General features: G+C 36.4%; 1 protein-coding gene across 1 annotated transcript; it reads right to left on the reverse strand.

The window, feature by feature from the left end:
- Positions 1 to 885: 885 nt before the first annotated feature.
- LOC131930559 (uncharacterized) lies at positions 886 to 2,874 on the reverse strand. Its single transcript, XM_059287100.1, has one exon. The coding sequence runs from the start codon at positions 2,863 to 2,865 to the stop codon at positions 1,828 to 1,830; it is 1,038 nt and encodes a 345-aa protein (XP_059143083.1). The 5' UTR covers positions 2,866 to 2,874; the 3' UTR covers positions 886 to 1,827.
- Between the last annotated feature and the right edge of the window lie 10,223 nt (positions 2,875 to 13,097).

The raw sequence follows: 13,097 nt of genomic DNA on the forward strand, positions 1-13,097 counted from the left end.
GTGTAGGTAGTCAGCCTATGGATAGGCTATCAAAAATTTCATTTTCAAACTGGAAAAAGGCAACAGACAAGTTTAATGAGCACCAGCAATGTGAGTATCATAAAAGAGCAATTTTACTTTCCCAAAATCGTAAATCGGTGATGGAGAAAAAAAAATTAACTTATTAAAATCTCCTTAAATTTATCATAAGTCAACAAATTCAAGAAAATCGTTTAAGATTAGCGCCCATAATAGAATCTCTAATTTTTTGCGGCCGACAAGGAAATTTTTAGTTGGAGAAAACTGCTGAAAATGATGGAAATTTGATTTTTATAATTTTTTTACGATAGTGTACATGTGTTACTTGTTACAAAACAATAGCTAATACTAAGATAAGTTAGTCGGTGGCACCCACGAGTTTCTATTGTCACCAGCCACCAATACTTTACACGCACGCACTTACACATGCATATGTACACACACACACACACACACACACACACACACATATATATATATATATATATATATATATATATATATATATATATATATATATATATATATATATATAAAATGCTGGAAAAAATTTGAACCCCCCCATGAGACGATCCTGGCTACGCCACTGCTCCATTAGAACCCTTTGGTGTGATCATTATTCTGTTTTGTATCAATTGTAATAAACTATTTTTGCACTTTATGTAAAAAATAAATATAAAAAATACCTTCCTCTCACCAAATTGTAAACTTTTTTTACAGCACTCCACACACTAGACAAACTTGTAAAAAAAAAAAAAGTAAAAAATACTTTATTTTTGTTTAGCTTTCAATTCAGCGGCCAGCTATGCACAGTGAACAAAACTAGAAACATTAATAACTTACTGTAATTTTATTGATGTATGCCGCAATTACACAATTTACAATAATGGTGTAAACATTAGTATAGACATATTTATCAGTTGTGTAATAACAACATGGTGCTGCTTTATAGTACTTTATACAGATTGTAGTACCCCTTAATATTTTTCATCTACAAAAGTGTACACGGGTTATATAATACAGTAAGCCAAAACTTTTTACAGTAACTGCCTAATGTTATTACAACACTGCTTATCAGTTATATGAAAAATACATATTTTTGCAATGGAAAATTCAAAATAATATTTTAACTATTCAATATTTATATTTGTTTAGTACTATATCATTTTTTACGAATTAAAATATAAACAAACGTCATTTGTTTTATTGTGTACTTTGGGGTAGAGATGGTTTAAAACATTATTATTTAACTCTGCTTTTATTTTTTTAAAACCACTTTTAACATTTTAATTTTGCTTTACAGAATTTCTGTTATTAAAAAAAAATTCATTGATTAAGGTGCCTCCACTAGCTTAAACATCGTTTTATGTAACATAATATAGGCCTACTGTTCCTAATAAAAATAACACGTGACTCACATGTATGGTGGTATGTATGTGTTGGGTGTAAGGGTGAGTCAAGATATTCTATTTGTTTTATTGTTATTATATGTGCATGTTTTCTAAGATTAGCACTAGCATACTATGGGGTAAGAGTGAGTCAAGATATTCTATTTGTTTTATTGTTATTATATGTGCATGTTTTCTAAGATTAGCACGAGACTTACGCAAATCATTGTTAAGTTCGTACTTGACGTAGTGTGAAAACTTATAAAATATAACAAATAAAATCTGTCTAAAATAAAGTTTAAGCATCTAATAAGATCTTATCAATCATGTAATTAGATACATGCAAATGTTAAATGCCATGCGTTTCTATAATACAAGTAAAGAATGATCTATGGAAGCCTTGATGATTGAGTATGAGAACTTAAAGTGGAGTGGAATGTGTGCCATCTGAGACTGTGTATTCTGAGTCCGATGAAACCGAGTCATTTTCAGGATCCGCTGATGCCGAGGTGTTGCTCTGTTGATCAACACTGTCCTCTGGACTCAGGTCAATTTGTGTACCAATATGGTTACATTTAATCTGAGATTTGTTTTTCTTATTTTTAGCGTCTTTAAGCTCTTCCTTTCTCTGTTCGTAAAACTCCGAGAGAGCGAGACAAATGAGGATAATGTTCTTGAGCACAAACGGGGAAATGCCGACACTGACGCCGTGCCATAGCACAAAGCGAGTGACGAGGTTGGGGACATTGACCACAAGCACGACTAGCAACCGGTGAATGTAAACCAAATGTTTGCTGATCCTTGTCTTCCCGAACCCCGTGCAGCACAGCGTCACGAGAGGAACGGTGGGTAAGACCAGATTCAGCACCGACTGCGCCAGAATGATTTCTTCTAACCCGTCCCACAAGGAGTCGCGGTCATCGCAGTTGAAGAAGACGTCCAGGATGTCGACCGTGTCCAAAATATCGAAGACCACCGTGTCGGTCAAGTCGTCGATGTACTTCCACTCTGCGCTGCGCCGCGGGGCGTCGTGCTGGGTGATCAAAAGTAAAAGGAAAATACAACTCCCCAGCGCCACGGCTGTTTTAAAAGTATTTGGACCAAAAAATGATGGATCTTTTTCCAGCTCCATCGCGTTTTTATGAATGATTAGAACGATCTTGACGCTGGCGTTGATACTGATACTTAGCCACGTAAACCAGGAAATGCTAAATGTCCTATGGTGACCGTTCCCGCCTTTTGGGGGTATTTTTAAAGTCGGACGAAAGGTGCTTGTCACAAGCAGGACGAGGTTGATAAAATCAGCCACCAGCCAGGCCAGGTAATCGATCGATAAATGATTGACCAGATAAAAGTCTAACGCTCCGGCCTGAGCCAGAAACAAAGCGATGCAGATCACACAGGCGACACCTTTGTGTCGGAGAGTCGACTGGCAGGATTGCATTGGGGCGATTTCCATTTCCGGCGTTACTTAGATTGGGTTGGGAAGACAAGCAGACGACCATTGATGATATTCTCAAAGAGTGATGCTTTCTCAGCTGTATAATCGTTAATTCTTGTATCCATTAAGTAGGTCTACCTAGGAAAAAGAAAATTAAGTGTTATTAGATTAGTCTAAGAATAATTTGAATAAGTTATACAGCATAAACTAAAAATCGTATCTCAAAATCATGATTCATATATGGAGAAGACACATTTTAAACCTAATGTATCATCTTTTCCCTTTCGTACCCAAAACATATGGGGCAGGTGACCTCGGAAATAGTGTGGCCAAAACTATGTCCGGCCGCCTTATTTTCCCGGGACTTTCTACTGGCTTGAACCCGGATTCGAACTCTACCGCTAAACCACGCCGTCACATAAACCTAATGCATAAATTTAAATATATTCTTAGCAAGCAGTTTTTAAAATTCTTCTCGCTGGACACGTTTGCCTTTGCAGTCATCCAATTACACTCTCTATTTTTACATTCTTCGCCAAACCATTCTTGCTTGGGCCGTTACCCATTAGCTCCCGATATAAATTTAATATAGCAAGGAGCATTTAAACCACACTCGTCCGACGGTCACAACAAACAACGTTGGTGTTTAGTGATAAACTGGGTGAGTGTTGTGAGGTTTACTCAATTTATGTCTTCTTCGTTCTTAATTGAAATGCTGGACGGCGTTGCCTTCAAAACAATTAAATATCTAATCTGTTATTATTATTTAATCTGTTGATATTAAATATCAATCTGTTAGGCGCCATATAATAGGTTCTTGACTACATTTCAATTTCAACCTCCTTTTCGTTTTGGATTTGCTTCCACCAAAGAAACTACAAAGCAGCAGTTGTTTAATTTTGGAGTTATCTCTTCTAGATGGGTTGCAGTTCCCAAGCCTCATCTACCCGGAGATACGAACGTGGGACTTTTTGGTTTAACCACCATGAGCTTTAGCGACCCGACCACTTCAATATCCTCAAATCATAAAGGGTGTTAATGGGCTCCTATTCACCTTTCGGAAGTTTCCATTAAGAAGCCTAAATATATGGAAGCTGTAGTGGCGAGTTACTAGTTTAAACTTGCGACAATGTCTGGTACACCCAACACGTTCCAAGCAGCTTTTGGACACACGTTGCACTTTGTAGCCAGACTGAGCGCAATATTTCACATGTAATTTCTAGGTTGGTGGGACGATTGTAAAAATCCTCTACGGCATACTGACGGGAATGCATCTACGTACTCAAGTTTTATTGCAAATAAACATTGATCAATAATCGTCAGTATTTAATAACAAGTTCCCAATTATTAAAAAACATAATGGCTCAATGATTACAGTTTACAGCAATGAGATAATAAAACAATGATAGAAAAACTTTCCAATACTGAGATTGTAAATGCACTAAATATATCAAACATTAATTTTATTTAGTTATGATAGTAAACATAAAAGCGTTGGTCTCAAAATGTTTAGGAAAGATTCCTAAATTGACTGGCGCTTTTATTTTTACTGTAATACAGCAAATATAATTTATGTTTATTAATTTATATTACTTCTTGAGTTGACGACTTCTTGGTCTAAAATGGATGCTTTGTACCTGATCGACTTGGATTTGCTAATATTCTCTAATTTAAATCACTTAACAGGAACATGTTTATATAACTTATTAACTTGTCTAAAAGATTTATAAACTTTCGAAGTGAACACCAGCTCACCTGACTTATTGAGTAATCGCATTCACCTCCATATTTAATTTTGGAAATTGAACGTGGTAACGTTTAAATTGATGACTAGTTTACAATTTAGTTAGACTGAAAATAAGATGTTCTTTTGTTTTTATCTGAAAAGCGGAGAGTTTTAACGAAATCGTTGCTTTAGAAAAGGGTCAAAATTACATTAAAATCCCACAGAGAAACGATCGGAAATTGTGGCATAAGCAAGAGCTTGTAAGAACAAAAAAGAAGACACAAAAAAAAAAAAAGCACCGATGATCAAGATCTGTCTAGGGTACAAAAAAAAAACACGTATAATTAAATCCTCTTCATCAACAGGTGACATAAATCATGTCAGTGTCAGCAAAGTACTTAAAACACAGTGAAACTCTGCTGAAATCAGAGGACTTGTGACAGAGTTATCTGTCCTGCCATCGCGCCCACCGCACAAATCAATAGACTGGATAGACCCTACACATGGTTGGTCGCGCATGAACAGGTTTCCCATTAGCCATTATGTCAAGGGATACAAGTCATTAGCGCCTGATTACGTTGTGTGAGTAAAAAATTTATCGAAGAGATAGCTGTCAATGTTGAATCATTTCACTCTCTTTAATTAAGCGGTTTCTTTTAAATGCACTAGAAAAACTGTTGCATTTGTAAGCATCAATAATGGAGAAAAAAAATTACATTAAATAATTTCAAATCAAATTCTTTGTAATAACAGTAAGGTGTCCGGACTTGTTCAAATGTCATAGGATTAGTTAACCCATCTCAACAACAAACACTTGTTAAAACAGTTTTATTTCGTTAAAGATGGATGTCGGGTTTAGGAATTTTACTTTCCCCTGTAAAACAAATGATTGCGGTTTCAAGAAAACTTTCAGATAGGAATGTCACGCAATGCAACCTTTTATAAAGCAATTAGTGCAACCTTAATGCAGTCGGAGAGGAGTGCTTGGGTGCATTCTGTTGATGTGAGTTTTCATCTCAGACAAATGAGTTTTCTAAGCGTATAGCGCACGCTGGGCAAGTTGAATACATAGCCTATATGATGACTGCGGCCTTCTGGTAATGGGGCGAGGGGAGGGAGTGAAACGCACTTGCAAGTAGCTATTACATAATTAGGCCTACAGGAGTGGAGTAATACACTTTAAGCACTTTATAATTTCAGTAAGTTTGTAACGTTTAAAATGTCTGTTTGATAAAACAAAATTCACATCAACAAATATATATTTCTAGATCTTTAATTATTTGTAATTTATACGTTTTCTCCTATTTAAAAAAAAATAAACTGACGATATTATTTATCTTCAAAACATATTTAGTGCATCTTATCCGCTGCTACTTTAAAAAAAAAATAATTATAAACTATCCAGCCTCAGAGGCGTAGCGAAGGGGGGTAGGTACATGTCCCCAGGCGCCGACCCTAGGGGCGCCAAAATGGGTTTAAAAAAAAATAAAAGCTCATTTTAACAGCAGTTTTAAATTATAAGCGTAAAATAATAATCATTTAAAAAGTTTTAAAAAACCCACGTTTTCTGATTGAACTAAAAAGTAGAAAATAAATACTATACATCACAATAATGCAAGCGATCACTCTACTATAAGCGATCAAAAACGTGGGGCGCCGAAGTAAAAGTTATATTACTATTGATTAGATAATACTATTGACTTTTATTAGGGAGCTTGTAGAGAGTCAACAGTATTAGAAACTGTAAGAAAATCACGGCGCCCCACGTTTTTCATCGCTTATAGTAGAGTGATCGCTTGCATTATTGTGATGTATAGTATTTATTTTCTACTTTTTAGTTCAATCAGAAAACGTGGGTTTTTTTAAACTTTTTTAATGATTATTATTTTCTACTTTTTAGTCTTTGTCTGTTTGTTTGCATTGAAATCTTGCTATCGATTTTATCTTTTCACTTTTTTTGGGTAAACGAAGACAACTCGTAAAAAGACAACTCGTAAAAAACGAGAGACCCTTTCTTCTTCGGTCTCAATCGCAAGTGAATGATTGTCAGAGGTTAGTTGATAGCGGTTAGGACGAGGGCTGGTTACTGACTAGAACACATAGATTTGAACCCGTGTCGAGTGGGATAGCAATCGTGTGCCCAACCACTCGACCATATCGTCTCCCCCAAACTGGCCACCAGTGGTAATAGTTACCTCCTGTAAGTTTAAAGTAGGTTCAAACTAAATTATCTGCCCCTAAGCCTGTCGCGACGTGGGATCGTTCGCTTCACTGTGCGCGGCAAGAGAGAGGCGAGCTACGCGTCGCTCGTTTTTTTTCTAATGGCTCGCAGAGGAGAATTATATATAGATTATATAGCGGTCTAAAATGCTCAATAAAATGTTTCCATTGATCAATTTAGTAATAATAACAATTGAATATTCTATGGTCATCCAAAAGAAAGCTTCCCTGAAAATTTCAGCGCGCTAGCTAACTGGGAAGTGCCAGAAATTTCGATCGCAAGATTTGATTGGAAAAACAAACAAACAAACAGAGAAAGCAAGTTAAAGAAAACGTGGGAAAATATATGGGGGGGGGGGGGGGGCAAATTGAAAGTTTGTCCCCGGGGCCGGGATGGGTGGCTACGCCTCTGTCCAGCCTTTCTTCCTGCGTTGCTTTAATTGAATTTTACTTTATTGTAAGCGAGAAGGTGATCCCTCAACTGTACATGACATCAGTGGCGGAACTAGAAAAAAATGGCCACCCCGCAATTTTTTTTTTAGGCCCCCCCTCCCATATATATATATATATATATATATATATATATATATATATATATATATATATATATATATATATATATATATATATATATATATATATATATATATATATATATATATATATATATATATATATATATATATATATATATATATCTATATATATAAAAAGGAATGTATGTGTGTGTGTCCTTTATGCATTGCTACACCTCTCATCACATCGCCGTGAAACTTTGGGAAGTTGTTGAGAATATTCCTGGGGAGGTTTCTGCGAAAAAAAATATTTCAAATTCGCAGGGGTGGCGCCCCCGCAGGGCGCGATTTGTTTTTTTCTATATACGGTATATAAAAATAAAAGTCGATTTTGGTTTGGCATCGTTCATCCTATAGCCATGAGACTTTGGAGAGTTCATTATACCACTCTAGGGAAGGGTTCTGTAAAAAAATAATTTTTAATTTCGCAAGGGCGGCGCCACGGGAGGGTCCGATTTTTCTCTATAATATACGGTATATAAAAATAATAAAAGTGAATTGCAGGGACACCGTTCATCCGATAGGCATGAAACTTTGGGGAGTTCATTATAAAACTCTAGGGAAGGGTTCTGTAAAAAATCATTTTTAATTTTGCAAGGGCGGCGCCACGGGAGGGTCCGATTTTTCTCTATATACGGTATATAAAAATAAAAGTCGATTTTGGTGTGACACCGTAATCCGATAGCCATGAGACTTTGGGGGAGTTGATTAGAACAATTCAGGGAAGGGTTCTGTAAAAAAAAATCCTTTTTAAATTTCGCAAGGGCGGCGCCACGGGAGGGTCCGATTTTTCTCTATATACGGTATATAAAAATAATAAAAGTGAATCGCTGTGACACCATTCATCCGATAGGCATGAAACTTTGGGGAGTTCATTATAAAACTCTAGGAAAGGGTTCTGTAAAAAATCATTTATAATTTCGCAAGGGCGGCGCCACGGGAGGCTGCGATTTTTTTCTCTATTTACGGTTTATAAAATTAAAGTCTATTTCGGTTTCACACCGTTCAACCATGTACCATGAAACTTAGGGGGAGATGATTAGATCACTCAATGGTAGGGTTCTGCAAAAAAATATTGTTTAATATTGCAAGGGCGGCGCCCTCCGGGGGGGAGGGCGATTTTTTTTCTCTATACACGGTATATAAAAAATAAAACTCGGATGCGGTTCATCCGAGTGCCATGAAACTTTAGGGAGTAGATGAGAATACTCCCGAGAATATTTCTGCGAAAAAGAAAACTAAAGTTTCTTATGGGTACATATAAGGTACAACTTTCGTCAATACACGGTTTGGCGCCCAGAGTTTTAGAGCGACTATGTTGGCACTTAGCATCCGTTAATCGAGCGTCCTGCATAGCGAGAAAGGGGTACTACTATATTCAGCGGTAAAACTAAAACAAGCTTCTAAAAATAACTTTGTAACGCGAGGAAATCCTTCTGTACAGTTTCGTCACCTTTGCGAAAGATAAAAAAAATAACTTTTTGAATATGAGGAGCCTACGCTACTGTAGATTTTCATCACTTTGCGAATGATGCAATAAGCATCTATTATTGGACAGTCCAGTCAGAAATTGAGATTGAGCATCTAATAATAGACCAGTAGTAACGCAAGCATATTGCATCAGTCACACTGATATTTAAAACACGTCAACTATTTTTTTTTACGTGTTAAAGAAAAAAATCCTGTTCATTTGTGTCACTTTAGCGAATGGCGAAATCTGCATCATTATTAACAGGATGCTATTTGGCCGATGGCGCCTGTTAGTTTTAAGGAGCCAGGGGTCGTACGCCGCGCCTAAGCGGTAGTGTAATCGGGGGTGGGGGCCCTGAGAGCGCCCCTCTACGTCTCTGAAACAGGGGCGGTCACCGAAGTGTGTTCTACCATATTATTTCGGTGAGTGATTAATGTACACTCAAGGTTTTCATGCGGTAGTGTAGGTAAACCCGTGTCCTGATATTTAAGATCCAAGCGCAGGCATTGTTTACATTTAAATAACTCATTTTTAGAAAAGAAGGTCACGCGTCTAAGAACATATAATTGATAACGCGTTGGTGAAATCCTTCTAATATATTTCGTCAAACTTTCTTCTATCCCCGCGGCAACGCGCGGGGGGGGGGGGGGGGCGGGTACGCTAGTATATATATATATATATATATATATATATATATATATATATATATATATATATATATATATATATATATATATATACACAAACAGAAAATACGAACAGAGCATAGGATACTCATTGCTGGCCTGTTCGAATTTTGAAAAAAAAGTTATTTTTTCAATTAAAACAAATTACTACAAAACGTCATGTGTGTAAGTGCATTAGTGTGTTTTGAGAAAATCAGTTTCATTTTATCTGCTATGGGTTCTCTTAACATCTATCTGGCCAAAAGAATATAAAATATGAAATCTTTGTAGAAGTAATGGTGTCTCGTGTTATGATTATTTTTATGGGTTTTTTTGTATTTATATTATTAATTTTAAATGCATTTCCTTTTTATACAAGGTCATTCTTTAGTAAGTACTTTATGAAAAAATATTTAGTAAGAGAAGTAATTGCTTTTTAATTTGTTTAGTACACATCTATTAAAAGGAGCTTATGAGCACCCCAATTTGACTATTTAAAAAAGGGAAATAAGTTATGGAAATGGTTTGAACGTTAGCTTATCTTTGTTAAGTTTAATTGTAGAAGAGAGAGGACTTGGCTTTCACAGTGGTTTAAAAAGAAAGGGAAAAAGAATATACAAGAGCGTGGAGATGGCGTCTATAGAATAAAGATAATCAAACCGCAGCTATGGTAATCGTTTTACAGAACAAACATCAAGTCAAAAATTGCAAGAAAATTAGATTTTTTTTTAACTATAATAAAAACTATTAGGGTCGGCCGTGGGCCCCTAAATGGCGTGGGCCCCCCCGCATTGCGGGGTCTGGCGGCACTGTAGTTCCGCCCCTGCATGACATGTAGCGTGGTAAATAGTTAAAGAATTTATTTGGGGAAACTGGTGTCTATAGTTTGAATAGCGTGGACACTGGCTTCCGCGTATCTTCTATATATATAATTCTCTTCTTCGAGCCGTTAGAAAACAAGCTGCAAACGCTCTCCCTACCTCCCCACCCCTACATGGTTTTAGTGAGCTGTGTTCACTCTAAATGTTTACAAGCAGAGCCAACGATTTTAAACGTAGGGGGGGGGGGGGAGGAGGGGGGGAGGGAAGGAAGGGGGGGGGGGGGGGTTATGGTCCTTAACGAGCTACTTATAGTGTTTTAAAGAAATATTTTCAGTGTCAGCGTTGGTACTGTCGAATTCACAAATTATGAATTATTGAAAATTAGAAACAACTAAATAGCGGCGTGTTATGCCGCGGGCCGGCTCGTTATTATTATTATATTATTTGTCATAATTCATGTCACGCCTGCGTCCCACAATTAACACCAGGTGACTGAGAAAATTACCAACACCCAACTCAAGAAAAAACTAGACAAAACCGTATTAAGTTAGTATTAACAAATAAAAACAGAAGCGCAAATGGGGATTGACTGAAAACACCTTGCGCAAACCAACCAACAACATAGGAAGTAAAGTTCCGTTTCGAACCTGACAGCCCATGGAGCAAGTGAAGTAGAGCTCACCTGTTTCTGTGACCTCGGCATATAAGGGGATAATGAGGTCAGCACTATGCCTAGCCGGCTTTACTTTCCCGGATTTGAACTCGAGACTTTCGGGTTAGCAGTATTATGCTCAAACCACACCGTCCCATTACCAGCAACATTACAGGCATTAGATTGCAGTCCCCAAGGAAACAGGAGAGTAGGTAGGCTAAACAAACTCGAAAAAAAACCGTTGTCAGTGAAGCACAAGCAGCCGACGATGGGGAAGGGGGGGGGGGAAGACAGGGATGCTGCCGCTTAACTATATCATTTTCAGGACAGTGGCGCTTTTAAAAAAAAAAAGAACATTCGAGTTTTAAAAAAAAGCAAAGAAAACTCAATATTAATAAATAACGGACTTTAACCTATCAACTACTTTATCCGCCATGACTAATCCCCGTATAATTTTACCAAAACTTCTGGAACGTATTTTAGGAACGCATCACATTTGTATTGTTTTTCGCCCCTTTAACAACAAAATCAACCAAATTTGTCTGAATGAATCGCCACAATAACATTCTCATGTCTGATGTTACTGCTTCTTATCGTTTCTATGGAAGTAGCCTACTATCTTTACTTTTCTCTCATGTTTTTTACCAAGAGCTCAACACACAACTTGGTAGCAACAGATCTAACTAAGACATCTTTCTAAGGCAGTTATTTTGGCTTTCAGTATATATATATATATATATATATATATATATATATATATATATATATATATATATATATATATATATATACACAACTTGGTAGCAACATATCTAAGACATCTTTCTAAGGCAGTTATTTGGGGTTTCAGTACAGGAACAATGCTATTGTCTACTCAAGACGGTAAGACAATTAAACACATATATATATATATATATATATATATATATATATATATATATATATATATATATATATATATATAATTATACATATATATATATGTTTGTGTAATTATATATATGTAGATATAATACAGATATAATACATGTAAGTTGTGTGTACGTCTAAAATAAATCAAAAAGTACTTTTACTCGTAGATGCTAAAATTATTAGCTAAAACTATTCCTAAAACACAGAAACTTCATTACTAAAATAGTTGATGCCAGTGTGTAACATTACTAAAATAGTTGATGCCAGCGTGTAACATCGATGTTATCTGACCACGCCCACTAGGTGCACTTCCCACACGAAAGTGAATACACACAGCAGTATGTGCTGCTCACCAACAGATCAATACAGATATTTTTAAAGTAAAACATGACTGTTATAAAAATTATTGCATTGTGATACAGTGAAGATGACTTAGTTTTTCAGGTATTAATGCTGTTTTTAAACACAACTCCATCATAGGCTTAAGGTAAAATAAACGTGCTTTTGAAAATTATTCTAAATTTATTCCTTTTAATATGTAGCTTCATGTGTAGGAGTAGCTCACATAACGTAACACACATTTTTTTTTATTAGGCGTATACTATAAAGTATAAATGATTTTTAACATCACATTTCAAAACGATGATTTGTTTTTAAAAATCTCAAAATAAATGAAACAAATTATAAACCAAATTTAAATTGTAAAAAGATATTCTATGTTTATTTAACGTGTACCTACCGATAAAACTATTCGCAGCATAATCCAGAACGTACTATAAACACCGCTGGCCAGCAACCAGCACCCTGACAATGGGCGAGATCAATGGAAAGTGTGTGCTCACACTATGGAGAATTATTAATGGACTTGAAAACACAGCACGTACATGGGCCAGATAAGCTTAAGTTTGATCACCCATGCCTGGATATACATATCTGGACTGATGCCTCGGTTCTCTCGTTGATTTTATACTCGCTTGTGGTATCGGTATAGGTGGAGTCGGTACAGTTGACTCAATACTGTCCCACTCCCCCTTCCTCTCTGTTTATGAGCTGTAGTACGCCAGAAATGGCGCTGAAAAAAAATCACATTCAAATCCACCTCGGCAGGTATGGGACAGAGCCATTCATTCAGCTTGAGCTACGGTACCTGAACAATAAAGCCAATATGCCAGTCTTCTGTGACGCAAGGCCGCTGTACACGACGTAAG

The sequence above is a fragment of the Physella acuta genome, unplaced genomic scaffold, assembly GCF_028476545.2.
Source record: "Physella acuta isolate Inbredline_101_S28 unplaced genomic scaffold, ASM2847654v3 ptg001801l, whole genome shotgun sequence".
Classification (NCBI taxonomy): domain Eukaryota; kingdom Metazoa; phylum Mollusca; class Gastropoda; family Physidae; genus Physella; species Physella acuta.

Bases quoted from the DNA above. Each gene is read 5' to 3' on its own strand.
- LOC131930559 (XM_059287100.1), bottom strand. From the start codon at position 2,865: ATGGAAATCGCCCCAATGCAATCCTGCCAGTCGACTCTCCGACACAAA.